We start from the raw sequence: 25,866 nt of genomic DNA, 5'->3' as shown, positions 1-25,866 counted from the left end.
TAGGTGAAATGTCAGAGAGATAACACTTGGGAATTTTTTTCAAACATGGTTGTGCAAATCACTGCAAGCCAATGAAATCTCTCTGCCACACACACACACACACACACACACACACACACACACACACGAGCAGTGAGTGGGTGGTTTAATCTCACCAGGAACTCAAGGAAGCTGTTGTCATCATCACTTCTGCTGATCAGCGTCTCAAAGGTCAAGACCATATTGGAATCTTTCCATTGTTGTAAAAGTTAATGAAAGTTAATTATTAAAGCTGACAGAAAGGTAATTTGCCCACCACTTTATATAACCTATATAAAGACATCCATAATACACATGGATGCACGCCGAGTCTATAGACTCGACCAGATGCATACGGTCTTCTAGTGCAGAACTGCTTTGTCTCAAAAATTTTCCACTGTTGCTGAAACTCCTCACTGGGTATATCCAGGTAGGAACTAAACTTGACAATCATTGTACTCAAGCTGATTTGCTATTTCTCAAAAATAGTTTTGCTTAACACAGCTTATTTAGAGGTGACTATTATAATCTTGAGTTTACAAGCATGATTACTTTGATTGGTTTCACTAGTAGGCTAAAAAAGTTATCTGGAACACTAGCAATGTGAATTCAATGTCTGAGGAGCCTTAATTACCAAGGAAATAGTTATGTGCATTATTAAGACTTACATAGCTTTTTCAGAGATAGGAGTGGGTTTTGCCTTGATTATTCAGATAATTGCACTAATTCTTCACCTAAACTGGGTCTTGCGGGCAGCTTATCTGCTCTGAAAGGCTAGCAAACACAGCAAACTTCTAGGAAAAATTGTCAACAGGAGAGAGAATCGCCTGTGAGAAGGGATTTGGGAAAGGCCACCTGTCCCAGACATGAGAGCTTTACCTTCCAGACACCTGACAAAGCCCAACAGTAGAGGAAAGGAGAAAAAGAGGAAAGGTAACAGTAATGGGCACAGAGAGTAAAAGGAGGAAGAGGTGGCAGGGGAGCCAGGGGGGAGATTGCCACTGGCAGTTGAGTGCCCGATGCCATGACTAACAGAGGATAGCACAGGGCACCTGTGCTGTCATTGATCAATGCTAACTAGATTCAATTTCTTTCTCTTAAGCCAGAACATTTCATTTTACAATATTCTTATTGGATGGTTGGTTGGTTTGAGACAGGGTTTCACCACATAGCCCAGACTGATCTCAAATTCCCTAGGCTGGTCTTGAACTCATAGATATCTTCCTGCCTTAACCCTCTGTGTGTTGGGATTACAGGTATAAGTCAGCTTTATAATGTTTTTAAATGTATAAATAAACAATGTGTTAAATCATTGTTTATATTAAAGACCAAATAATTATTTTTTTTCAAAGTAAATTAGTCATTTGGCGATATAGTGCAGGGTGCTATTATTATTTGTGTGTTTATTGTTATTCCACCAAGGAAACTGTTCACAAAATGAGAATGGATTTGTTGTCATTGTCACCTGTTTTTATTTGTTTATTTATATGTTTGTTTGTTTGTAAGATAGAGTCTTACTTTGCAGCCCAGGCCGGCCTGGAACTAACTCATGGCCATCATCCTGCCCCAGGAAACAAGTGCTGGGATTGCAGGAGTGAGCACAGCATCCTGATTAATAATGTTTATTTTGTTATTGTTGTGTTGTTGAGACACAGTCTGACTATGTATCTCTAGCTATCCTAGAACTCATTCTGTTGGCCAGCCTGGCCTCGAACTCAAGAAATCCAACTGCCTCTGCCTCCCAAGTGCTGGGAGTAAAGGCATGTGCCACGTCTAGCAAAATGGACATTTTTAAGTTACTAGAATAAATTACCAATAACATACTCTAGCATTTGTCTACAATAAAGGTTGTGTTTCTCCAAACAGAGAGAGAAAGGAGAGCTTTCCCCTGCCATGGTTTCATTCTACTAAGGCCCAAAGATTGGGACAAACCAGGTGACTTAAGATGGAGTCTTAAGTCTTCCAGGCTACCCCACCTCGATTATGTGTGTGGCGTTGAGAACGGAGTCTCTCCATTCAAGGACAGGGCAGCTCTCCAGGAGCCCTACGCTCTTGGGTTGTGTCTTCTCTCTCCAGAGCAGGGTTGGCATGTTCCCACATTAACTTGCCGAGAAAAACGTGCTGCAAGCACAGTGAGTCTGTCACGGAACCTGGCTTTTCATCCCTAGCTCTGTCACTTGCTCTCAAGAGTCAGGAAAGCCATTTACTGTCTCTCATCTCAGTCTGTGCCTGTGAAGTGGCAATGATAACACCTACCCACCTCATCTGCAGGTAGGAAATGAAAAGTGCTCCGAAAACCACAAGGCCTATGGGAGTGGCCAGGGGTTCTCTTTACTGTCCTCTGAACTTACTAGTCTGACAATTGCTATAACATCTCTCATTATATCTCTAATGATTTCTCCATTTCTTCTTTTGGCCAACAAGTCTTCTGTGCAGTTTTTTGATCTCTTACTGCCCACCTGCTCTGAGGCACATAGTCATTGTACAGCATTCGTTATGGCATTTTCATACATGTGTATATTTCTCACATATTTCCCCTATCACTCTGTTGCCCACCTCCCACTGGTTCCCTCCTTCTTCCCAAACTTTCATTTAGGACAGTATGAATAAAAACAAGCTGTCTTTCTAAGGCTGGCTTATTTGCTTGATGACCGCTGACGTCACTCATTTTCCTGCAAACTGCATAATTCTGTAATTCTTTAAGGCTGAATAACATAAATAGGTATGCATATCTGTCCCGTTCTCACTATCCATTCACCTGCTGTGGAGACCCAGACTGATTCCTCACTCAGAGATTGAAATAGTGCTGTAATAAACATAGGTGTTGCAGGCATTTCTTCTGTGTGCTGACTTAGATTCATTAATGTATAAACCTAGGAGTGGTTTGAGTAGATAATATACTAGCTGCATGTTTAATTGTTTTTCTGCACTAATTTACATTTCCAGCAATAGTATGAAAGTCCCGTGCCCGCCCCCACAGCCTTGCTATCTCTGCTGAGTCCATGCTTATTTCTCATCAGCCTTGCAAGAAATGGGTGATGTTTCTAAGGTCTAACTCGTGACACAGAGCTGCATGAAACATTCCTCAATTCCAATCATTCTCTCAATTTATTAACTGTCCCAATCATTTTATATGTGTAAACTTGAATGTTAGGGCTACATCATGTATATGTAAAATATTTTGTTCATATTTTACTTCATTATAAAAAATCTTCTTGCATTCTTACTACATTACAGGGCTTTTACAAAAGGAAAAAAAACTGAGATTTGAGCTTTGCTCTTAGGAAACTCAGTCTTATTGGGGAGAAAACCATACACAAATAATGATAATACAGTATGACGTGGAATGGGAAGATGCCTAGGGTACTTCCAAAAAGGAAATGGTTAAGTCCAGCTGAGGGATCCCAGGAAGCTTTTCAGCATCTTTTTATTATGCATCACTGAGTTTCTGACACACTTTAGGTCAATCAATGCCTGTTGAAAGGAGAGAGCAGTGGGGTCAAACGAATATTTTTAAGAGTGAATTGGAATGTAGCGGGTGTTGGAAAACATCACAGATAAAGACAACAATGTGGGCAAAGACGTATGATGTGAACTTTCATGGTGTTTTAGGAACTTACTGCTGGACTTGTGACAAAGCAGGAGAAAATAATTTGTATAATACATAAGAGCCTAAATTTAAAGTGTCTCTCAGCCCATGCTAATAAGCTTAGATTTGTAGATTCTTCAAAAAGGGGTTTAAACTTTGGTGAGGGTGGAAAAATGCTACTTCTTTGGAGATAAGCTCAGAGTGAACATGAAAGTCATAGAAAAATTGACAGCATTACTATGTGTTTTAGTTAGGGCTTCTGTTTCTGTGAAGAGGACCATGACCATGGCAACTCTCATAAAGAAAAACATTTCATTGGGGCTGGCTTCCAGTTTTAGTCCATTATAGTTATGGAGGTGTGTAGGCAGACATGGTGCTGAAAAAGGAGCTAAGAGTTCTACATCTGGATCGACAGGCCGCAGGAAGAGACAGACATACACTGAGTCTGGCTTGAGCTTCTGAGACCTCAAAGCCTGCCTGCAGTGACACACTTTCTCTAACAATACCACACCTACTCCAACAAGGCCACACCACCTACTAATACCCTTCCCTATGGGCCATGGGGGCTGTTTTCTTTTAACCACCATAATTTGTGTCCATCAGGTCTTGGTTGGTTTTGTTGCATAGACAGTGTTGCAAACTGGGTCTGTACTGTTCATCTAAAACTCAGTCTTGAAGCTGTTATGTGAAAAAAAAAAAAAAAAACAATCAAGGCTAAGAAGTCTCTATGCCTTAGAGAACAACCCTATCAGAAAGACAAATAGCTTCTTCCTTCTAAAATTAAGAAAACCAAGGCTGGGCTCGTTTGCCAGCAAAGCCCTGAAGCCAGCCATGCTTGCCTGCCAAACGTTTGAGACAAACTGGACTCGCACTTCTGATCCTTTTGCCTGTAACTCCGAAATGATAGAATTACTGATATGTACCGTCATGGCTGGCACAAGTTTCACTCTTTTCTAAAAGTCTAAATTAGGCTTGACTGCTCTCTCTCCTCCCCCCCCCCCCTCCCCATTAAATGTACAACATATTGATGGAATTGGTGAAAAACAGACAGTTCACAGTCAAGGTAAAACTGAGCTGAGTTTTGCAAAGATGTCTGAAGACCATCGTATGTAAACATTCCTATTAAACTAGCAATACAAGGTATCTGTTATGCATGCTCTTACCCACTATGGAAAGTGGACTGAGGAATGTCAGTTAGCCATATGAACATGATCTTTAACAGTCTTGTCTTGGACACATGGAGAGGCTGCCTCCACTCCCTCAGGTCCCTCGCTCTTGTCCTGTTACCTTTAAACACCTTCTACGTCAGACTTTCAACCCTGTTTCCATGAAATGATCTGGCTTCTGAACAGCCTTGGAAGTGTTTGTGGGTCGCTAATGGCCTTCAAGCAATCATCACAGAAGGGCAGGGGGGAAACAAATGTTTCCCATGTTTTATACAATAGTGGTCCTATATTTATGTCTCCCAAAGACATAGCTCAGCTGTATGTCAACGGCGTAGATCTGCACGTCAGCGGCAGAGAATGGCTGTCCTGCTGTGCTTCAGAAGCAAATGAAAGCCGAGAGAATCATGGTCTGTAGCAGGAAAGTACTGTGCACTCTAAACTGTTATCCTTCCAACTTCTTTTCCTGGCATCTCGGCTAAGCCTTCCTCTTTCCCCTTCCAGCTACTCATGACCAGCACTTGACCTCTCTGATACTGACATTATCATTCCCTGATTCCATCTAGCCTCACGCTGGTCAGAGTGAGAGCTGGCATTGCTGGTAGAACTGCTGGTTCAGGTGAGAGGCTTCCCAGGAGAAAGGCTAGGGCTCTGACTCCAGAATGCTAGATAAGGTCTGAAAGGTCAGGCCATAAGGCACACCTCTGCAGAGCGGGGCAGCCACAGTGGAGGCTCCCACGTGATCAGGTGGAACTCAGGGGTGGGTAAGGAATGTGCAATGCCAATTCCTGGAGTTCTCAAAATGTTACTAATACATAGGAATAGTTCAGTTGAGAAACTGGACTTCAGAAGTCAACCCTAGGATTAAATTTCTGCTAAAATATTTTTTAAGCAGAGAATGATAAAAGTGGATGGTTTGGCACCAACGCACGTAGATCTATATACATGTACATGTGTGTCTCTCTGTGTTAATAGATACCATAAAGACCAAATAACTTGAAAAGTATACAGCTTGAGAAAGTAAATAAAAATGGAAACACTTACAAATAAATCTCAAAGTTCCAACATCAGTGGGAGCCAAGTACTCCAAGAATGAATTCCAGTTACTTAAAGTCACCGACACTTTAGGGAGCCCAAAGAGATCCGAACCACAAAGATGTAAAACAAAGCATGGGAATCCATTAATGTTCATATAACACTTGCAGCTGGAATTGCAAATTCCTGGGACCACACATAATTTTTCCCTGAGAGTTTCTGGAAAGAAAAAGTGAGCCATGTGAGTGAAAAAAAAAAAAAATTAATAAAATCGCTTGAATTCTTAACTACAGTAAGTTGCTCCCAGGAAGCGCAGACACGTTGAACTGCTGGCACTCATGACTGTCTGGAGCCGGGACCGCCGAGGCATGCCTGGGTGACTGGCTCTGAACTCAGGGTGTTTGTTACCTGTTGGGTGTGAGACAGCAGCGTTTTGTCAGGAGAGCAATGGGCAAAGAGTCTGGTTCTCGATCTCTCATACGTCTGGACAGATATCTCAACTTTCCTGATTCTTTCTCTTGAGCACCCCCTTGCCTCCGAGCTCTCTGTGAGAAGGAAGATGTCTCCACTGTGCAGTGAGAGGGCCAGAGTTCAGGCTCTTGATCTATCCGCAAGTAGGAGGGGCCTTAAAGAGCCTGCTGTGGTAATCTCAGGAAGGGGCTAGCTAAGAAGCTATTCCTGCCATCGCTGTCACTGACAAAAATCATATGAATGAATGAATGAATGAATGAATGAATGAATGAATGAATGAATGAATGGAGAGAGAAATAAAATAATGGCTGTGCAGAAAGAAAATATAATGGTCAAAAGAAGAAAAGATGCATTGTCAGAGTTATGTTTTGTTTTTGTTTCTAAATAGGGAAGAAAACTAGTAAATTTCTGTGAACACCTAGGTAGGAAATGTGAGTAAAGCAGCCAAACTTAAATACTCTTCCTGAGCATCCATAGCTACATATGACAGGAGAAGGACCATCTTGAGTCCTCCTGATCTTAAGGCCTTTGGAGCCCTCCCTTTAGACAGCCTTTGCCAGGCATTCACAGCATCAGAAGTCACTGACCATAGACTGATTGTTAAGTGCTAATGTCCCAGCCACAGTGCTGGCAACTGGTCAGACAGCCAAAAACATACCAATTAGTGCAAAGAGCAAGCCAAACCTGCTTCATAAGCAGGTTCTGATGTGAAGTACTATACAGCCCATAGGGCAGGAGACTTGGAAGTGAGGGGGAGAACCAAAGAGGGGCAAAGACAAGCAACAACAGGCTGAGGGAGAGACTACGAAGAAGTCTAAAAGTCACAGTAAAGTTCAAGATCCAATAGGCTAGAGGAAGCAACACACACTCTCAGAGGCTGATTCACGGGGGAAGTTAGAGGATAGTAGGAAACTTTCCCTGGAACTAAAGGGGGTGATCAAAGAGAGCAGGTGAGGCCAAGAACTGAAGTCTGCCTCTAGTTCCTGCTGTGATGTGAAGGCTGTGAACAGGCAGGGAAGACGGTGGGGTGAGGAGGAGCATTACGTAACAAGATACAATCAGCACGAGATGGTCGTCAATCTCTGTGATTTAAGTCAGAGAACAAAACTGGTAGGTAAGCAAAACCGAGAGGGCAAATACTAGCAGAATGTGCTTCAGTTATGCTCATCTTGGACAATAAACGGCACGTCATAGAAGAAACAGAAAGGTGTGAAAATGGAGGTCCCATTTCTGACATGGTTAGCTATATGAAGAAAAGGCCTTTAGATTGTGGTGGGTGGTAGTGTCCATAATTATTTTCTCATTTGTAGGATGAGGATAATAAGAATAGTTAATGTGTCTGAACTGTGAGTGATGAACTGATAATGTACATAAGAGAGTTTATAAATTGATCTTCTAATATTACAGCAACAAAAATAGAGACACGAACATGAATGTAGATACCTTAGAGCAGCGGTTCTCAACCCTCCTAACGCTGCAGCCCTTTAATACAGCTCCTTATGCTGTGGTGGCCCCCAACCATAAAATGATTTCGTTGCTACTTCCTAACTGTAATTTTGCTAGTTACACATTGCAATGTAAACGTTTTGAGAGCTAGAGGTTTGCCAAAGGGGTCACGACCCCCATGTTGAGAACGGCTGCCTTCTGGAGAAGACGTTGTTTTATTTTGACTGACCTATTTCCTCGTGAGCACTAGGGATTGAACCTGTGGCCTCAGAGCTGCAAGCGTCTCACGCTGAGCTATAACCCCAGCCGCAGGAAATGTTCACTGTTAAACAGTAACCACTATGTGGTGAACACCAGCGGAAGTCTGGAAACTTCCGGGCACTCTGTCTTCACATGGGGGTCACCGTCCCGACATGTAACAGAGGCTCAAATAGCTTCTCAGTTGCCCACAGCCTTTCCTCAGACAGGAACTTGTCACTCATGAGCTAGGTAAACAAAATCATACTTTGTATCTACAGCGAGCGTTTTGGTGTTTTTGTTTTTGTTTTTAATTCCCAGGAATCATAGGAATATAAATGGCCAATATCTTTGATTGTCACAAATTAAATTGATTTTGAGGTCTTATAAAAAACCAGAATTCTTATGTAAATTAAAGCAACCCTGATTAGAACTAAAGGGAAATAAATATTCTTTGATCTGTCCCACTGTCCCAGTACCATACCTTTGGAAATATCTCTAGGAAAAAAAAAAAAAAAAGTTGAGATGGATTCTCAAGAACTGTTCAGCAAGTAAAGCAAGTCAATTTAATGCTTTTTGGCTGTGTACCTTTATCCTCAGCATTTGGGAGGCAGCAATGGGAGGAGGAGCTCGGTGAGTTCCAGGTGAGCCTGGTCTACATACCAAGTTCCAAGCCAGCCAGGGCTACAGGGTGAGATCCTGTCTCCAAAATAGAAAATAAAAATAAGAAAGCCCTGCTTACTTAACCCAAAGGAGTTGTGTCGGCTCACTGAAGGAAAAAGCAGTATCACTGCAGCAAAAGGTGACCTAGGTCCCGTAATCCTGCCTCTTTTGATCTCAAAAGGTGGTAACATTCAGTTCGGAGCTCACTCATCTGTAAATTGCATCACATTATCTCTGAGTTATTTAAGAAGCAGCAAGCTCTGTTTGGTTTCAGGCATTTTAACCTGCTAACGGCAAGAAGAAGCGTTCACACATAGTTTCAAAGGTCTTCCTACTTCCCACTGTCACCAGGGGAAGCAAAATGATCGAAGCCATAGGGAATCAGTACGTGGTGGCCAGACCGGTGTATTCCACAAAGACTTTTGGAGAGGAGTTCAAGAAGACGCACGGACATCACAAGACGCTCCTGGATCATCTCAGAAGGTGCTGTAGGTAAGAGGCTCTTGAGGTCCTGGAATGAGGAAGAAGCAAAGCAATTTCTCCTAAATTTTGAGCTTTCCTTCCTGGCTGTAGTCCATAGCTCTGGAAATCTGTCAGTCTTCACTTTGCAAACCTTACTCCCTGCCTGAGGTGGAGGGGCAAAAAGAACACCCCATTGCAGCTAGCGGCACAAACGCAGCTCTTCCAAGTCAAACTAACAGACAGAGACAGGGAGATTCCCAACCGAAGGGCTGCACAGCGCGACTCGGAATGACACATACATTCTGCTATAGCTGGAAAAAAGCTGGCATTTTCCTTCAAAGACAGAAAAGTTTCTCTGGTAGTGACCAGCAAGGTTTTGGCAGGGGCCAAGGGGAGTTTGTTAGTGGGAGTGAAATGACCAGTTTCATCTTTTAAAATGAGGTTATCTTTGCCAATTTCTTACCTACTCTTAGGAGGCAAACTTAAAATTCGATATTAATTCACTGACCTGTGGCTTTCAATGTTTTCAGCTGCTCTTCACAAAAGGCCAAGAAAATTGCCCTGTCCTTGTTCCCCATAGCATCTTGGTTGCCAGCCTACAAGATAAAGGAATGGCTTCTGAGTGACATCGTTTCTGGCATCAGCACAGGGCTGGTGGCTGTACTACAAGGTAACTTTTTTCTTTTTTTTCTCTGTTACTTTTTAATTTTTTTAGATATAATTTGCATATAACTAAACTCACTATTATAATGCTTTTGTGTGTGTACTTGTGTATGTATGTGTGTGTGTGTGTGTGTGTGCTAGAGCAAGGCTTCATACACGCTAGGTTTGTGTTCTGACAACACGTTACATACCCAGCCACCCTTTTGATGTGCATAATGGGTTTTAGTATAGCCATCAGGTTGTGCATCCAACACCACTAATTCTAGCATATTTTCATTACCTTTCCATTGCCCACCCCTTCACACAAGCACACACCAAATCCTTTTATCCTTTGATGAGCACTCCATTCCCTATCCTTCGCTCGTCACCTTAACAACACCGTCCGTGTCTATGAATTTTCCTGTTCTGGATATTTCGTGCAAATTAGAATTGTCCGTGGCACCCCGTGTCTGGTTCTTCTCTCTCAGCGCAGCGCTCTCCAGCTCATTCATACTATAGCAGGGACAACATTCTACTGTGTGGCTATAGAGTGCTTTGTCGAGTGTTTGAGCCATTTCTGCTCAGAGGTAATGATGAACAAGGCTTTTATGGACACTCCTGTGCAACTCTTTGCGTAAAGATACGTTTCGGTAGCCTGGATCTGTCGCTAGGAGTGTAACTGCTGGGCCTGTGGTAGCTCGAGGTTCAGCCGCATCACTTCCGCGCCTCCGAGCAGTGCGCGTGTCTCCAGAAGCCTCCACGCCTTACTGCTTGCTCTCTCCTCTCTCTGCGGTTCTGGTGAGTGAGAAGCGGCATCTCCCTGCGGCCTTGGCTTGTGTTTCTCTGGCAGCTGATCATGTTTATCAGGCGTCGCTCTTTTCTTGTGCTCAGTACCCTTTTGCGTGTCTTTGGAAAAAGTAAGTCTTCAGATCCTTTACCTTTTGTTCTGTTTGTTTTGGTGCTGGTGATCAAGTCCAGGGCCTGACACATACCAAGCAAGAACGTTATGACTGGACTAGACCCCTAGTTCTCCTAGATGTTTGAAACACTTGGGTTTCCAGGGCTGGATATGTGCCTCAGTTGGTACAGAGATTGCCCTGTATGCCCAAAGCCCTGGGTTCTGTTATCAGCATAATATGAATCAAGTGTGAGGCTCCATGCCTGTAACCCCAGCACCCAGGAGGTGGAGGCAGGAGAGTCAGGAGTTTGACTAATATCGCATGTTTGAGGCCACCCTGAGCCATCAGACCGTGTCTTTTATTATGGAATTGCAAGAGTTGCTTACGTATTTCGGACAATAGACTTTTATCTGATATATATTTGCCGGCAGCTTTTCCGTTCTCTGTGTTGTCCTTTCGCTTTTTGTTTCTAAAACTAGAGAGTGGAGGGGAGGTTGAGACAGAGTCTCATATAGCCAGGGCTGGCCTCAGACTCCCGAACTTCCTTCCTCCATGTCCCAAATGCTAAGATTACAAACATGTGCCACCATGCCCAGCCTGAAAGATGACCCATTATGGCCATTGCCTGTGTTTTTAGTGGACATAGAGGAGAGCAGGTTAAACCCAAGACAAATACACTACCATTGAGCTACAGCCAAGATCCCCAAACATTCTTATTTTGTAGTACTGAGGAGTCAAACTAAGGCACCCTGCCTGCTAGCCAAGTACTCCATTGCTGTCTTTGAGGATCACATCCTTGGAAGAAGGCTTTTGTTTTTTCAGGGCTGGGCTTAAACACAGAGCATCTCACCTCAGTGAGTACTCTTTCATTGATCCACATTCCCACCCAGGCTTTTTAACTCTTTGATTGCTTGTGCTATACGCATCCTTTCCAAGAGACTGTTGCCTGATCCAAGATTGCAAAGATTCATACTCCTGTGTTCTTCTAACAGTGTTAGTTTTAGTCCTTGTGTTTGTATCTTTGACACATTTTGCGTTAATGTGGTGACTTCAAACGCCCAATCTAAACTACTAGGAGAACCTACTGAAAACTAAACGCTCGGCTGTTGTCTTTCCAGGTTTAGCATTTGCTCTGCTGGTCAACATCCCTCCGTCCTATGGGTTGTACGCGGCCTTTTTCCCAGTCCTAACCTACTTTTTCTTGGGTACTTCTAGACACATATCTGTGGGTAAGTCAACCGCTGGCTTGATTCGTGCTGATTTTGTTCACTCTTCATAAATTCTATTAGAAACTCCCTGTAAATTCCGAAGTGTGCCTCATTCGGAAGACTCTCAGTTTCCCATGAGAATTAGGGCTAAGGCTGGTTGTACACAGTACCTTGTTTTAGGCAACTTTGTGGTTGAATGGCAATTCAGGCATAGGAAGGCATATCCTGACCATCATTTACCTTTGTTTAATTAGGTCCGTTTCCAGTTCTGAGTATGATGGTGGGAGTTGTAGTGACAAGAGTGGCCTCGGCTACCAATACTGCTCCAGAGTTCTCAGGCTCTCCAGAAAATGCAACGGACCAGGAGAAGATAATGGTGGCTGCATCAGTAACCGTTCTTTCTGGAATCATCCAGGTGAGCCCAATTCTAGTGTAATTGCTCTACCAAAATCTGTTTGTCTTATACCTATCTTTCTGTTTCTTCTTCTTCTGTGACTTCCTCCCCATTTTTGGTTTGCATGCCCCCATTGGGTGGACTATAGGAAGTTTTTATGGGGGGAATTTTTTATAGTTCTTTTAATAATATAATTTTTCATTTATTACAGTTTATTCACTTTGTATCCTATCTGTAGCCCCACAGTCATTACCTCCCAATCTCACCCTCCCTCCCTCCTCCCATGCCCCTTCCCCAGTCCACTGATAGTGGAGGACCTCCTCTCCTTCCATCTGACCTTAGCCTATCAGGTCTCATCAGGACTGTTTTTCAAGTCTTCCTATGTGGCCTGGTCAGGCTGCTTCCCCTGAGGGGGGAGGTGATCAAAGAGCCAGCAACTGAGTTCATGTAATAGATGGCTCCTGCTCCCCTTATTAGGGAGCCCATTTGGAGACTGAGCTGCCACGGGCTACCTCTGTGCAGGGGGTCTAGGTGATCTCCATGAATGGTCCTTGGTTGGAGTCTCCAGAAAAGACCCATAGGCCCAGATTTTTTTTTTTTTTTGTTCTAGTGCTCTCCTTGTGGAGTTCCAGACCCTTCCAGGTCTTTCTATCTCCCCCTTCTTTCATAGATTCCCTGCACTTTGCCCAAAGTTTAGCTATGAGTCTCAGCATCCACTTTAATACCCTGCTGGGTAGTCTTTCAGAGGCCCTCTGTGGTAGGCTCCTGTCTTATTGTTCCTTATTTTCAACTTCTTCGATGTCTGTCCCGTTTGCCTTTCTGAATGAAGATTGAGCATCTTACCCAGGGTCTTCTTTCTAGCTTAGCTTCTGTAGGTGTACAGATTTTAGTATGTTTATCCTATGTTATGCCTAATATCCACTTATAAGTGAGCATATACCATGTGTGTCTTTCTGCTTATGGGATACCTCACTCAGGATGATCTTTTCTACATCCCACCATTTAACTGCAAATGTTATGATTTCCTTGTTTTTAATTGCTGAGTAGTATTCTATTGTACCACAATTACAATTCTAATGTACCACAATTTCTGGATCCATTCCTCAATTGAGGGACATCTGGGTTGTTTCCAGATTCTAGCTATTACAAATAAAGCTGCTATGAACATGGTTGAGCAAATGTCCTTGTTGTATACTTGAACATCTTTTTGATAAATGCCTAGGAGTGGTATAGCTGGATCTTGAGGTAGCACTATTCCTACTTGTCTGAGAAAGCACCAAATTGATTTCCAAAGTGATTGTACAAGTTTACATTCCCACCAGCAATGGAGGAGGGTTCCCCTTTCTCCACATCTTCTCCAGCATGTGTTGTCACTTGAGTTTTTTATATTAGCCATTCTGATGGGTTTAAGGTAAAATCTCAGGGTCGTTTTGATTTGCATTTCCCTGATGACTAAGGATGCAGAGCATTTCTTTAAATGTTTCTCTGCCGTTCGATATTCCTCTATCGAGAATTCTCTGTTTAGCTCTGTTCCCCAATTTTTAATTGGATTACTTGATCTGTTGCTGTTTAACTTCTTGAGTTTTTTATATATTCTGGATATTAGCCCTCTGTCAGATATAGGGTTGGTGAAGATCCTTTCCCAGTCTCTAGGCTGTCGTTTTGTTCTGATGACACTGTCCTTTGCTTTACAGAAGCTTCTCAGTTTCATAAGGTCCCATTTATTGATTGTTGATTTTAGAGCCTATGCTGTTGATATTCTGTTCAGGAAGCTGCCTCTTGTGCCAATGATCTCAAGGCTCTTCCCCATTTTTTTCTTTTAACAGGTTTAGTGTGTCTGGTTTTATGTTAAGGTTTTATGTTAAGATGCATTTGGACTTTAGTTTTGTGCAGGGTGATAAGTATGGATCTATTTGCATTTCTCTATATGTAGATATCCAGTTAGACCAGCACCATTTGTTGAAGGTGCTATCTTTTTTTTCCATTGTATGATTTTGGTATCTTTGTCAAAGATCAAGTGTCTGTAAGTGTGTGGGTTTATTTCTGGGTCTTCTATTTGATTCCATTGATCCACCATTCTGTTTCTATGATAGTACCATGCAGTTTTTATTACTGTTGCTCTATAGTACAGCTTGAGATCAGGGATGGAGATACCTCCAGAAGATCTTTTATTGTAGAGGATTGTTTTACCAATTCTGAGTTTCTTGTTATTTGATATGAAGTTGGGATTTTTTCTTTCAAGGTCTGTAAGGAATTGTGTTAGTAATTTGATGGGAATTGCATTGCATCAGTAGATTGCTTTTGGTAAGATGGCCATTTTTACTATGTTAATTCTGCCAAGCCATGAGCATGGGAGATCTTTCCATCTTTTGATATCTTCTTTTATTGGGATTTAGCTCAGTGGTAGATCGCTTGCCTAGCAAGCGCAAGGCCCACTGTTTGGTCCTCAGCTCTGGGAAAACAAAACAAAAAGACAAAATAACCAAAAAAAGTATTTTTATATAACGTTCTCACTAATTCTTTGAGAATTATATAATGTACCTTGATTTTTTTTTTATAAAAAAAGTTATTTATTTATGTATTTATTGGTTTTTCTGTGTAGCCTTGGCTGTCCTGGACTCAATTTGTAGACCAGGTTGGCCTTGAACTCACAGAGATCCGCCTGCCTCTGCCTCCCTGAAAGGCCCTAAGATTACAGGTGTGCAGCACTAGACCCACCTACGTAGCTTAATTTTATTCTCTCCCTTCCTCTTCCCTCCCAGATCCTTCCAGAGTCTCTGAGTATTTAGGAAGAGTCATTAACCACAACCAAACGGTAAACATGATCTCGATAGAAACAAATAAGCACAATCTAGATAGAAATAAAAGCGGCAGGATAAAAGCATACATGGAAAGGAAGCAATGCTTAATCCAATTGTCATCAAATGTGACTATATAATGGCACTAGCTTTGGAAGTTTTTTCTTTCTAATGCCCAGATACTACTATGATTTAGTTGGGAGGAAATTGGTGCTTTGCTTTTCTAACTACCCACATAAAAGACTTGGGAAGAAACCTGAAAAAGATTACAGTGAGACTGCATCTTCATTCCCAAGCTCCAGGGCCAACACCATCATCAACAGAGAAAATATCCTAGGTTTCTCAAGATGTTCCTTAAGGTCCCAGTGATATCATTGCTTAGAACCATTTCTTAAAAAAATGGAAACGTCAGTTGTAAAAGGGTGCATGTATGTAGCCTATTGACAAACCTGTGGCCATTTGTTTTTCACACATTTCTGAATGTGAAATGGTGGGACCCAATTTGGATTTTGTGTACCCGAAGTTCTGTCTGTGTTCTGGGGCCATGAGTGTGGGGGACAGGTCAAGTTTGCAGGGGAAGCAGAGGACACTTAACACACTCACTGTAAACAATGATGCCTTGGGGACAGTAAGCACCTTTGTGCCCTGGCTAAAACCTCACAATTCCAACATGCAGGATGCAGTTATATGTTTATTTTCTGCATTTATGCATTTATGGGAGGAGATAGGTTCATAGGACAACTTTTGGGGATTGGTTATCTCCTTCCACTGTATGGGCCCCAGAGATTGAACTCAGGTCATCTGCCTTGGCAGCAGGTACTTCAACCCTTTGAACCATCTCGCCAGCCCTCATCACATGTTTCCTAAGCAAGTGAAGCAGCTTGTTTGAGGTGTGAATTGCCACTCATCCATGCATGCCACAACACATTTATGAGGGTGGATGCCAGGTAAGGTTTTGCCATAAAGGGCTCGTGGTGAGTCTTCTGAAGATATTGCACCTAAAAATGAGGAGGCAAGGAAGAAGTTCTTGATGGGGCTGATACTCCTGGAGGCATGGTGGACTTATGGACTATCGGAACACCATGCAATATAATGTTGCATGTAGCCTGACAAATGGAAGAGAAGGCCAAGAGGAGTCCTGACTGGTAGGTGTGCCTGGAAACAGAGGCACTGGCTTCCTCAAGGAGTGTTCCCGCAGGCTGCGCTTGACATTTTGAAGCACCTCAGGTGCAAGCCTTTGGTTTGCTTATGTGCCCTGTTCTATACTGACACAGGCTTTTGTTCTCCTCTCTCCAGCTTCTCCTGGGGGTTCTGCAGATAGGGTTTGTGGTGATATACCTCTCCGAGTCCCTGATCAGTGGCTTCACCACAGCAGCTGCCATTCACGTTCTGGTTTCTCAACTGAAATTCATGCTACAGCTGAACGTCCCAGCGCACAGTGACCCCTTCTCCATTTTCAAAGTAAGTATTCCTATCATTTAAAGAACACTGAAAGCCAGTCACAGGGGCCTTTAGTTCCAGCACTTGGAAGACAGAGGCACGTGGGTGTCTGTTCAAGGCCAGCCTGTTCTCTTTCTCTGTGTGTGTGTCTTTCTCTCTGTCTCTGTCTCTCTGTTTCTCTCTCTCTCTCTCTCTCTCTCTCTCTCACACACACACACACACATACACACAAGTACATGAAGTTCCTTGTTCCATGTCTGTACTCCAGTACAGTTAAATATCACACTAAATTATTATATATGCAAAAAAAGTTTAAAATGTGCATAGGGACAGCTTTTGCACATACTTAATTTCTCCCTTTTGATCAGCTTTTTATTATGATATATTCACCAGAACTTTGGATACTGACAACTCTCTCTGTTACCCTCAAGAATGGTCTTATTTGGTCTCAAACCCCACTGAGAAATAGTGAGCTTGATAAGGTAGGAATCAGATAGGACAAAACAGAAATGTAATTGGTTCATGGCAGGTCACTTCCAGCTACTCTCCCTTCTCAAACTCCATCCCAGTTTGGATTAAAGCAGAGACAACTACCTTATCAGACTAAGTTAGATTGGGCTCTTTTTTGTTGTTGTTGTTGGGGTGAAAGAATGTTATGCTTGGAATCAATCTGCTCCCTTAAACTGTCAGCTTGGTTGTGCAGCATTTAGCGTACATGACTCCATTTTGTTTTGGTCCAGCCTGTAGGGGCTTAGCGAAGTAGTGCAGTACAAAACAGTGGCGTTCTATCCGCTTATCAGCAGGTAACGTCCTCAGGACTTCTCACAGGATTGTCTTTGGGACTCTGAGATAGCACCTGCTTCAAGCGCTCCCACTCCCCACAGAAGTATTCCAAAATTGGGTGTACATTAAATCTAGCTTAGGTCTGCTTGAACTGTCTTGGGCCGGTGGATATAAAAACCCAACTTCCTTCAAGAATTAGTCTGCATGGTGCAGGCATTTCCCATGTGACCCAGAGAAGGTCTGTATTGTGAAAGGATGTACTTTAAGAAAATGCTCAGAAACTAGAAATGATTCCTTAGACAGAACAGTAGCAAATTCTATGAAATTTAAAAAAATACTATTGCCTAGTGTGGGTGAGACCTTAGATTTGGGTTCAGTCTTGGAGAGAAATGTGTTTGAATTATGAATTCATATAGGACGTCAGTGCATCTGTGTTTCTGACGACAGGTCCTGGAGTCAATCTTCACGCAAATTCAGAAGACTAACATTGCAGATCTCGTGACATCTGTGGTTATTCTCGTGGTTGTGTTTGTCGTCAAAGAAATCAATCAGCGCTACAGAAACAAGCTTCCAGTGCCCATCCCCATCGAACTCATCATGGTAATGATTGCCAGCAGAAGAGTATCTTTTACAATCTAGAGTGTTGAGGAGAGAAGCCTGTCTGTACCCCAGATTGCCGTGAGGCGGGCGTTAGCTCCCAGTTTCTGGGTTTAATATGTAGTTGGATTTCTCTTCATCAGAATTTCCCAGTTCCTCTCATTATCTGGGTTTATTCTTTCCAAGGTAGGAAGAGCAAGACCTCCACAGCCACGCTAGAAAAAAGAAGACCCTCCTGGCCTGAACTGTGATGCCCATGGAAATTAGAATTGCCCTGAGGCTTTAAAAATGTAACTGGGCCCAGGCAGTGGCTATTTTTTTAACCTTTCAATTATATTTATCTATATATTATTGGGATATAATTCTATATTATTATATATATATTATATATATATTTATTTATATATTATTATATATATTGGGAACATGAGGAGGTCAGAGAAAAACTTACAGGAGTCAATCCTCTCCTTCTGTGTGGATCTCAGGGATCAAGTTCAGATAGTCAGGCTTGACACCTAGGTGGTTTGGGTTTGGGGAAATTACTTTTTTTTTTCCAAAGTATGACTCTTAGTTACACCTCACATTCTAATGTGGGTAATTTGGAACTCTGCAGACTGTAATCGCAACAGGCGTGTCCTATGGCTGTAACTTTCGAGAGACGTTTGGTGTGGCCGTGGTTGGGAACATGAGTCTTGGGTAAGTGGATCTTCAGTGCTGGCATCTTTGAGCTCTCAGTGAAGAAAGCAACCGTAGTTGCAAGGATCATACAAGCCCCTTAAGAAATCTGTGTACCCTCTCTCTTGAGCAAGCAGTCAAAAAGAATCTCAGGATCCTCAGCACTTAGAAGGAGTCTCCTTGTAGAAAAAACTCACAAACCAGGCAACCAAGGACTCATGACAGTGAAAACCGGGGCTGGAGAGATGGCTCAGCACTTAAAATCACTTGCTACTCTTGAAGAGAATCTGAGTTCAGTTCCCAACACCCTCATGGCAGCCCACAACCACCTATAATTCCATTTCCAGGATATGTGACTTCCTCTTATGACCTCAGTGAAGATCTGCACCCTGATGGCAGGCACACACACACACACACACACACACACACACACACACACACACACACCTTTAAAAAAATAAAAGAGTGAAAATCAGGAACATAATGAAAGTTCAAAAAAGAATCATTTCTTCTTATAAAAAGGAATCAGCTGAAACCAGATTTCCTGATCCACAAATTACTGTAAACAACAGCCAGCAGACACACAGGAGGCACAGCAGCTGAGTAGCCCAGGCAGCACGCTCTGTCCTGTCTCATGATCACACTCAGGAAAGCTGGAGGGATGGCTGGTACAGAAATCGGGAAGCTGGGCACAGAAATCTGAAAGTGAGGAGAGCTGGGCTCATGCTGTGCTCTCTCTCTCTCTCTCTCTCTCTCTCTCTCACCTCTAACCACAGACAGTATTGGTTGCTTTTCGACTTCCTTGCCAAGGAAAGCCATTTTCCTCTTGAAATAAAAACTGATTTTCTTTTCTCTAAGCTTAACAAGTATTTGATACTTACAGAAATTATACACACAGTTACTATATCTATATCCATCTTAATATAGCTGAATTCTTTTAAGAGCGGATAGATGTGTGGCTTTTAAAGCAACATATATTTATACAGATATACATATACGCATATCTTCATGTGCTCCACTTAATTAAAAAAATCATTTTTTTTAAACTGTGAGAAATAAGGCTGGGAACAGCTGTCTCTGGGCTTCTTCCCACTCTGTAATTTTCAAGTGATTGTAGTTCATTTAACTGACTTGGAGACAGAAACCCCATCAGAAAACAAATGCAAGAATCAAAGAGAATCTTGCCAGAAGTGGAAGGTTTTGAAAATAAACGATAAAGTTAAGATCACTGAGTGATAATCCTTATTTAGTAAATATATCAGCTATCCGTGCACTTACCCCACCAGGTGTGTGGGGCAGGGATGGACATAGCTCATGTTTATTAACCATGAATTCTCCAGAGAGGCAGTGACGGAGTACCCAGGCTCAGTGCTCCAGCCCTCAATCACCTGACTTCAGATACCCCTCCCGTCCTTGGCAAGTTCACTCAACTGCTACCTCCGAGAACTTGGTTATAAAAAAGGGGCCAAAAAGGGTAAAGATCCTGGAAGCATTCAATGAATGTATGCATATGGCCAGTGGCCAGCATCTCTTTCGAGTTCAAACATTACTACTTGCTGGCTTAGTACCTAAATGAGATACAAGGCACATGATGCATCTTAATGCATGCCAGTTTTTTTTTTTTCTGATCAAGTGAGCATTTTAAATTTTTGTTGACTGAAAATAGACTATTACTCAAGATAATGATCATTAATTCTTGCTAGTTTGCTACTAACACAGATGCCACTTTTAGAAAAAAAAATTGTGTGTGTGGTGGTGGGGGTCACATATGCACACACCAAATCTGTACACATAACCTGGCCCAAGGGATGTGCTTGAGGAGGTAAAGGAACAACATGGAGGAAGCTGTGTTAGAGGCATCGTACAGCAGGCATCTTCTATTTTATGGTATTCAGTGTCCACACTCACACAGAGCTGTGAAGACAGGAGAACAGTGTGATCGTGTCATTGGACAGATGAAGAGCCAGGCTCAGGGAAAGCAGAGCCAAGGTGTCTGGCCAGTTAACTCTGCCATACCACACTGTCATGCTGAGAAGTCAAAACAAAAGCCAAATTATAATAATGATAGGGTCCTAATTGTTTTGATATAAAATGTGCCCTTTCATTGTATCTCTGCTGTCTGGTTCATTTTTAAAAACTAAGTTGCAATCGACCTTTCTAATTTGCAAGGAATAATAGTACTTTTTCAGGACTACACCTGAGTATTTATTATTAAAGACATAAGAGATGAAACAATAATACAGACACGGTTGACTGGATCTAGTTATGCACTTCAGGTAAGCCTGAGGTCCGAAGCGGATGCTGACGAAAGCTGAACATTTTCGTAGTTCGCTGCTGCTTGAGGCACGCGGCTTTTATATTACAACTAGCAAATGTACGAAACTGCTCCAGTGTATGAGCATAAACATGGAAAGACCCCCTGCGGTGCACACTCATCTCTGATGCTCTTATCACCTTAAGCTAAAAGCTGCTCCCCTGTGGGCATAGTGGACACTAGCAGCTCGTCAAAGCCCAGGGCAGAGCCCAAGGCCTGCCTACCAGGGTTCGCCATGAAAAGTTACCAATCGGAAGAAGATTTTTACTTCCCTTGTCCCAGAATTGTATTTGCTCAAAGAGCCTTCAGCCATGGATAATTATTGAGAGCACTGAGATCAATGCTTTGAAAGCCATCATGACAGCAGGCAGAATCTAAGACAGTCGCCTGAAGGGGACTATGGGAACACATGACAACCGTCCAAGTACACTGGCAAAATCGTTTCCATCTTGCCATTATTGTCAGGCTGGATTATAACCTTTACCAATACCAGCAGCATGACTTCACCACAGTAAAAAGGGAAATTCCAAACTTTTCAATGGAATCAAGTTCTTTAGGCCATACTTCAAAGAAAGAAACAATTCAGCACTGATTGTATTCATTTATTTGCCCAATAATCTTTTGAGGTTGTGAGAAAGTCGGTGGCATATGGTTTTGCTTGCTTTTGATTTCAGATTTCAGCCCCCTATTACACCCAGTGTGGAAGTTTTCCGAGACACCATAGGCGACAGCTTTGGCATCGCGATCGTCGGCTTTGCAGTGGCCTTTTCGGTTGCCAGCGTCTATTCCCTCAAATACGATTATCCGATTGATGGTAATCAGGTAAGTCTACACTGGGCCTGGTTACATAACCACATATACTATTTCACGCAAATAGTATTCTTCTTAAAGAGACCGCTTTAGAAAAAGCTTCCTCCCCTTGTCTCTTGCAGGAGTTAATTGCCTTGGGAGTAAGTAACATATTCACCGGGGCATTCCAAGGATTTGCAGGGAGCACAGCCCTTTCCAGATCAGGTGTCCAGGAGAGCACAGGCGGCAAAACACAGGTACCCAGCCTCTCTGCTGCGAGGCCAGCACGTTGCTGGCGACGGGGGAACACAGGCCACGTGGGAAGCAGCAGCTGCCTTGAGAATTATCTCATCTTCACAGGTTGCAGGCCTTCTCTCAGCTGTCATTGTGCTGATTGTCATTGTGGCCATCGGGTTCCTTCTGCAGCCACTACAGAAGGTAATTCTCTTCTCTTTTTTTTCGGGGTTGGGGGGAGAGACATCTCTCTCCTTGAGGTGTTAAATTTAACTCTCAGATTCTGAAACTGAGCTAGGGAAAATGAGTGCTTGAAAAACTCACAGATATTCTCCTTAGTCAACACTGTATGGACCAAGAAAGATTTCCTTCTATGGCAGCCTTCTATGAATGTCAGGAATGTGGATGCCCAAACTGCTTTATCTGCTCTACTCTCCGCAGGTGCATAGAGCAGAACATAATTAATGTTTAAGCAGGGAGGTGCTCTGGCATTGCAGCTTTGGGGATTGATGGAAGTGAGCATTTTCTTAAAGGGTTGGGTCAGCAGGCCCTCTATCTAAGGCAGAGAGTGGTGCTACCAGCGCCGCACCTGTCTTACGAACACACCCTGCAGCACAGAGGAGTTTGGTTTGACTCCAAAACCAACAGTGTCGGCTTGTAGGATGGGAGTAAACAGCCAGACACAGAACATGCCTCGTGCCCTCGAGTTCCCTGTCTGTAACTGTTTTGGTCTCATTTAATCCTTGTAAATAGCCCCAGTGTCCTGGAAACCACAGAGCCCCTATGAAAGCAGATGATGGTAAATACAAGTGCATCTCGAGGGTGTTACTAGGATTTCAAAGGTGTATATAAATGAGTCCGGAGCCCTATGACCATCTTACTGTGTGGCTTGAGGTCAATGCTTTAAGCTCTCTGAACCTCAAACCCTCCACGTGTAAAATAGGAAGGAAATGGTACCTGCCCTACAGGGAAGCTGTGACAATAAATGATGTAAGGCACATGGTGTACTTAAATCAGGTCGCTAAGATTAAGGAAGTCATTAATGTGGTTAGCCAAACATCCCATTATACCTCTGACTACAAAGGACATAGAGGTAGGATCCAGCCTACCAATATCTATTGTTTGCTATCTGGGTCTTTCTTCCATGTGGATTGGTAGCTGGAATGTGTATTCACCTCCAGGGCTCTGGACTCCTGGTAGGGTCATTTCTAAAAACCATTGTGGCTGAATCTGTCTCCAAGCAGCACAGAGCACTGTTTGCTAAAACCGTGTCTTCCACACACCAAAATTTGTAGTTTCAAAACAAACATCATGAAAGAGGCCAAGATATCACCAGTAAAGTAAAATTTTAAAGTGTATAGCTCAATTAAAAAACAAATTTGCACCCTCTCCTCTATATAAAGAAGAGGCCCTATGGGCTTCCTCCATGTGAGTTCTGCTTGCCCATATCATTGTAGAGAGAGACACTGAAGAAACAACCGACATTAAAACTCTGTCTCTGTCTCTGTCTGTCTCGGTCTCTCTGTCTCTGTCTCTCTCTCTTTCTCCCCTCCCTCCCTCTCTCTCTGTACTCAAGGACTTTGCCTAGACTGTTAATCAAAGCAGCCGCTATAGAGAATCCAGGGATCAACTCTGTACAACTGTGCCTGGAACCCTTCATGTGGCCTGAGTCATGACTCTGCTTTTTTTCATCCTATGAAGTCAAAACAGCCAGTAGCAGTGGCTACTACCGAATATGTATGGAAAGCTTCCTAAGTGTCTGCAGACTCTAAAATCACCCCCCCTCCCACCTCACCTCGCCTGTGGTTTCTGTGTCACCAAGCATTCTGCCGCATATGTGTTTCTCGGTAAATGGTTTCAAATTGTTTTTCCGTGGAACAATGCTTGGGAAATGCCTAATAAAAGGTACGGTCTCTCCAGCCAGGCACTGGAATATTTTCTAAACTCGTTCGAAAATAGGAAACCTACTGTACTGTGTAGCCCTGTATACCCTTCACCAGTGACCACAGAGGTGGCAACTCATATCTGTGGCACAATAACAAAAACCAGAACCTTGACAATAGAAAAATACTTTTTTGATATTTGGTAATGATTTTATTCTATTTTCTTCTTTTTTTAGATGGCATTCATTCAGACATACTTTCTGTTTTTTTTTGTTTTTTTTTTTTTGTTTGTTTTTCTTTTTTGATTGTTTGTTTGCTTGTTCTTTTTCAAGACAGGATTTCTCTGTGTAGCCTTGGCTGTCCTGAACTTGCTTTGTAGACCAGGCTGGCTTCAAACTCACAGTGATCCGCCTGCCTCAGCCTGCCTGAGTGCTGGAATAAAGGGCGTGCACCATCACGCTCCGCTCTGTTTTTATCGTTTTACTCTATGTGGATAGGCAGTTTTGCTTGCAGGAAGGTCGTCTATTTACCACACGCACGCGATGCCTGTGGAAGCTGGCAGGAGGCATCAGATCTCCTGGAACTGGAGTTATAGATGGTAGTGAGACACTCTGTAGGTGCTGGAAATCAAATTTGGGTCCTCTGGAAGAGCAGTCAGTGCTTTTATCACTGAGACATCCAGCCCCCTTTTTAATGTTACCTAAGACTGTGTTTCTTCTACATGGAAACCTCTAGTCTCTGTTCTCACAGTGAATCAAATGAACCAAGTAGATATTAAAATAAAATAGTTGATTGTAAAGATTTAAAATACTTGGGCCCTTTAATCTTCACATGAAAATGAAAGCCCTGTGTGGCTTCCTTTGGTCGCTATGCTTTCTTGGTGTGAAAGTCCACAGCACACACATCGCACACTGCGCTCAGAATGGAGCCAACTGGGGTGTAGGTAGGGAAGCTTCCTGCCATGGGGCTAGACCCAAATGATCATCATCTACGTCACTATTTAGCATTTTTTTAAAATCTGGAACAGAGATTACAAGACTAACTACAGTATGTGAACCACCAGAGATGATGAGCAGACTATGGCAGGCTGAGTTAACAATCGGAGAAGTTGGTGAGCCCACCACTGGGCTCTGCCGGTGTTGGGACCTCCTAAGAGGCCGTGCTGTGGATGGGCACTCCTAGGCTTGGAAACATACATTTACTGGCGTACCTGCTCGTGCAGTGGCTAATCATTAAGCCCCTCCTATAACCCATTTACCGCAGAACGCTCTGGGAACAGGGCAGATATGGTTTGAGTGGTCTCAGAGCCTGCCTCCAGCCTCTCTTAATCATTCTTTGATCATCAGCTTCCTTTTATAAAACACCTTGATGGTTGTCACCAGTGAAGGTCTGTGTTCTCAGTCCAAGACCGACCTCAAGCTCTCCAACCTCTTTTTTTTTTTTTTTTTTTTTCAAAGAACAACCCGATGTCTTTGTTTAAACATCTTTGCTTTGCTTGGGAATAATTCATTTGAGGGTTTAAGACTGGCCTCTCTCTATGGCAAGAAGGAAGGATATAGACTATGGTAAGTGCCCTCAGCTCATCTATGGCGTGGTCACAGAAAGCTGCTCACTGGGAAGGAACAACCTCGGCAGGAAAACAAGTCAGAGTCCCTATCCTTGCCCTATCGGGCACTGCACACGGGGAAAAAGGGTGTGTGCCTTGATATACTTTGAGGCCTGCCCAGGGACTTATCTGTGGCCTTCACCTTTGCTTCTATGTGGTTTATTTGATTAACTTAAAAGTACATCTGTGGTTTATGTCTTTCACAGTCTGTGCTGGCAGCCTTAGCACTTGGAAACTTAAAGGGAATGCTGATGCAGTTTGCTGAAATAGGCAGATTGTGGAAAAAGGATAAATATGATTGTGTAAGTAGATATAATGGTATTTGAGAAACCAAAAAATCAGAATGTAAGTTTAATGCTGATGAAAAATTTACATAAAAATTTATATAAGGTTTATATTTAAATTGTAAATGCTGTGAGATTTTGCTTCTACTTCTCTGTTTGCAAATAAGCTTAGTTTATTTCCTATCTTGAAATTACATGCTCAACTGATCATTATATGGGATTTTTTTTTTTTTTAA

The 25,866-nt window shown here is 42.8% G+C and overlaps 1 protein-coding gene across 2 annotated transcripts in view; it reads left to right on the top strand.

The window, feature by feature from the left end:
- Positions 1-334: 334 nt before the first annotated feature.
- Slc26a3 (solute carrier family 26 member 3) overlaps positions 335-25,866 on the top strand; it is a 38,608-nt gene continuing 13,076 nt past the window's right edge. Inside the window, exons 1-12 of one of the 2 annotated variants that reach the window (XM_055624745.1) lie at positions 335-448; positions 8,974-9,114; positions 9,615-9,754; positions 11,744-11,854; positions 12,088-12,248; positions 16,322-16,486; positions 17,696-17,848; positions 18,459-18,541; positions 21,509-21,656; positions 21,767-21,880; positions 21,984-22,061; positions 25,553-25,648. In XM_055624745.1, the coding sequence (XP_055480720.1) occupies positions 8,984-9,114; positions 9,615-9,754; positions 11,744-11,854; positions 12,088-12,248; positions 16,322-16,486; positions 17,696-17,848; positions 18,459-18,541; positions 21,509-21,656; positions 21,767-21,880; positions 21,984-22,061; positions 25,553-25,648 (1,380 nt within the window). In that variant the 5' untranslated portion in view covers positions 335-448; positions 8,974-8,983. Of the gene's footprint in view, positions 449-8,896; positions 9,115-9,614; positions 9,755-11,743; positions 11,855-12,087; positions 12,249-16,321; positions 16,487-17,695; positions 17,849-18,458; positions 18,542-21,508; positions 21,657-21,766; positions 21,881-21,983; positions 22,062-25,552; positions 25,649-25,866 lie in introns of both variants that reach the window. The other variant, XM_055624742.1, reaches the window with a different exon arrangement.

Source organism: Psammomys obesus, unplaced genomic scaffold (assembly GCF_907164565.1).
Source record: "Psammomys obesus unplaced genomic scaffold, mPsaObe1.curated_primary_1811, whole genome shotgun sequence".
NCBI lineage: Eukaryota > Metazoa > Chordata > Mammalia > Rodentia > Muridae > Psammomys > Psammomys obesus.
Note: the sequence above shows the minus strand (reverse complement) of the source record. Positions and strands in the feature narration are given on the sequence as shown.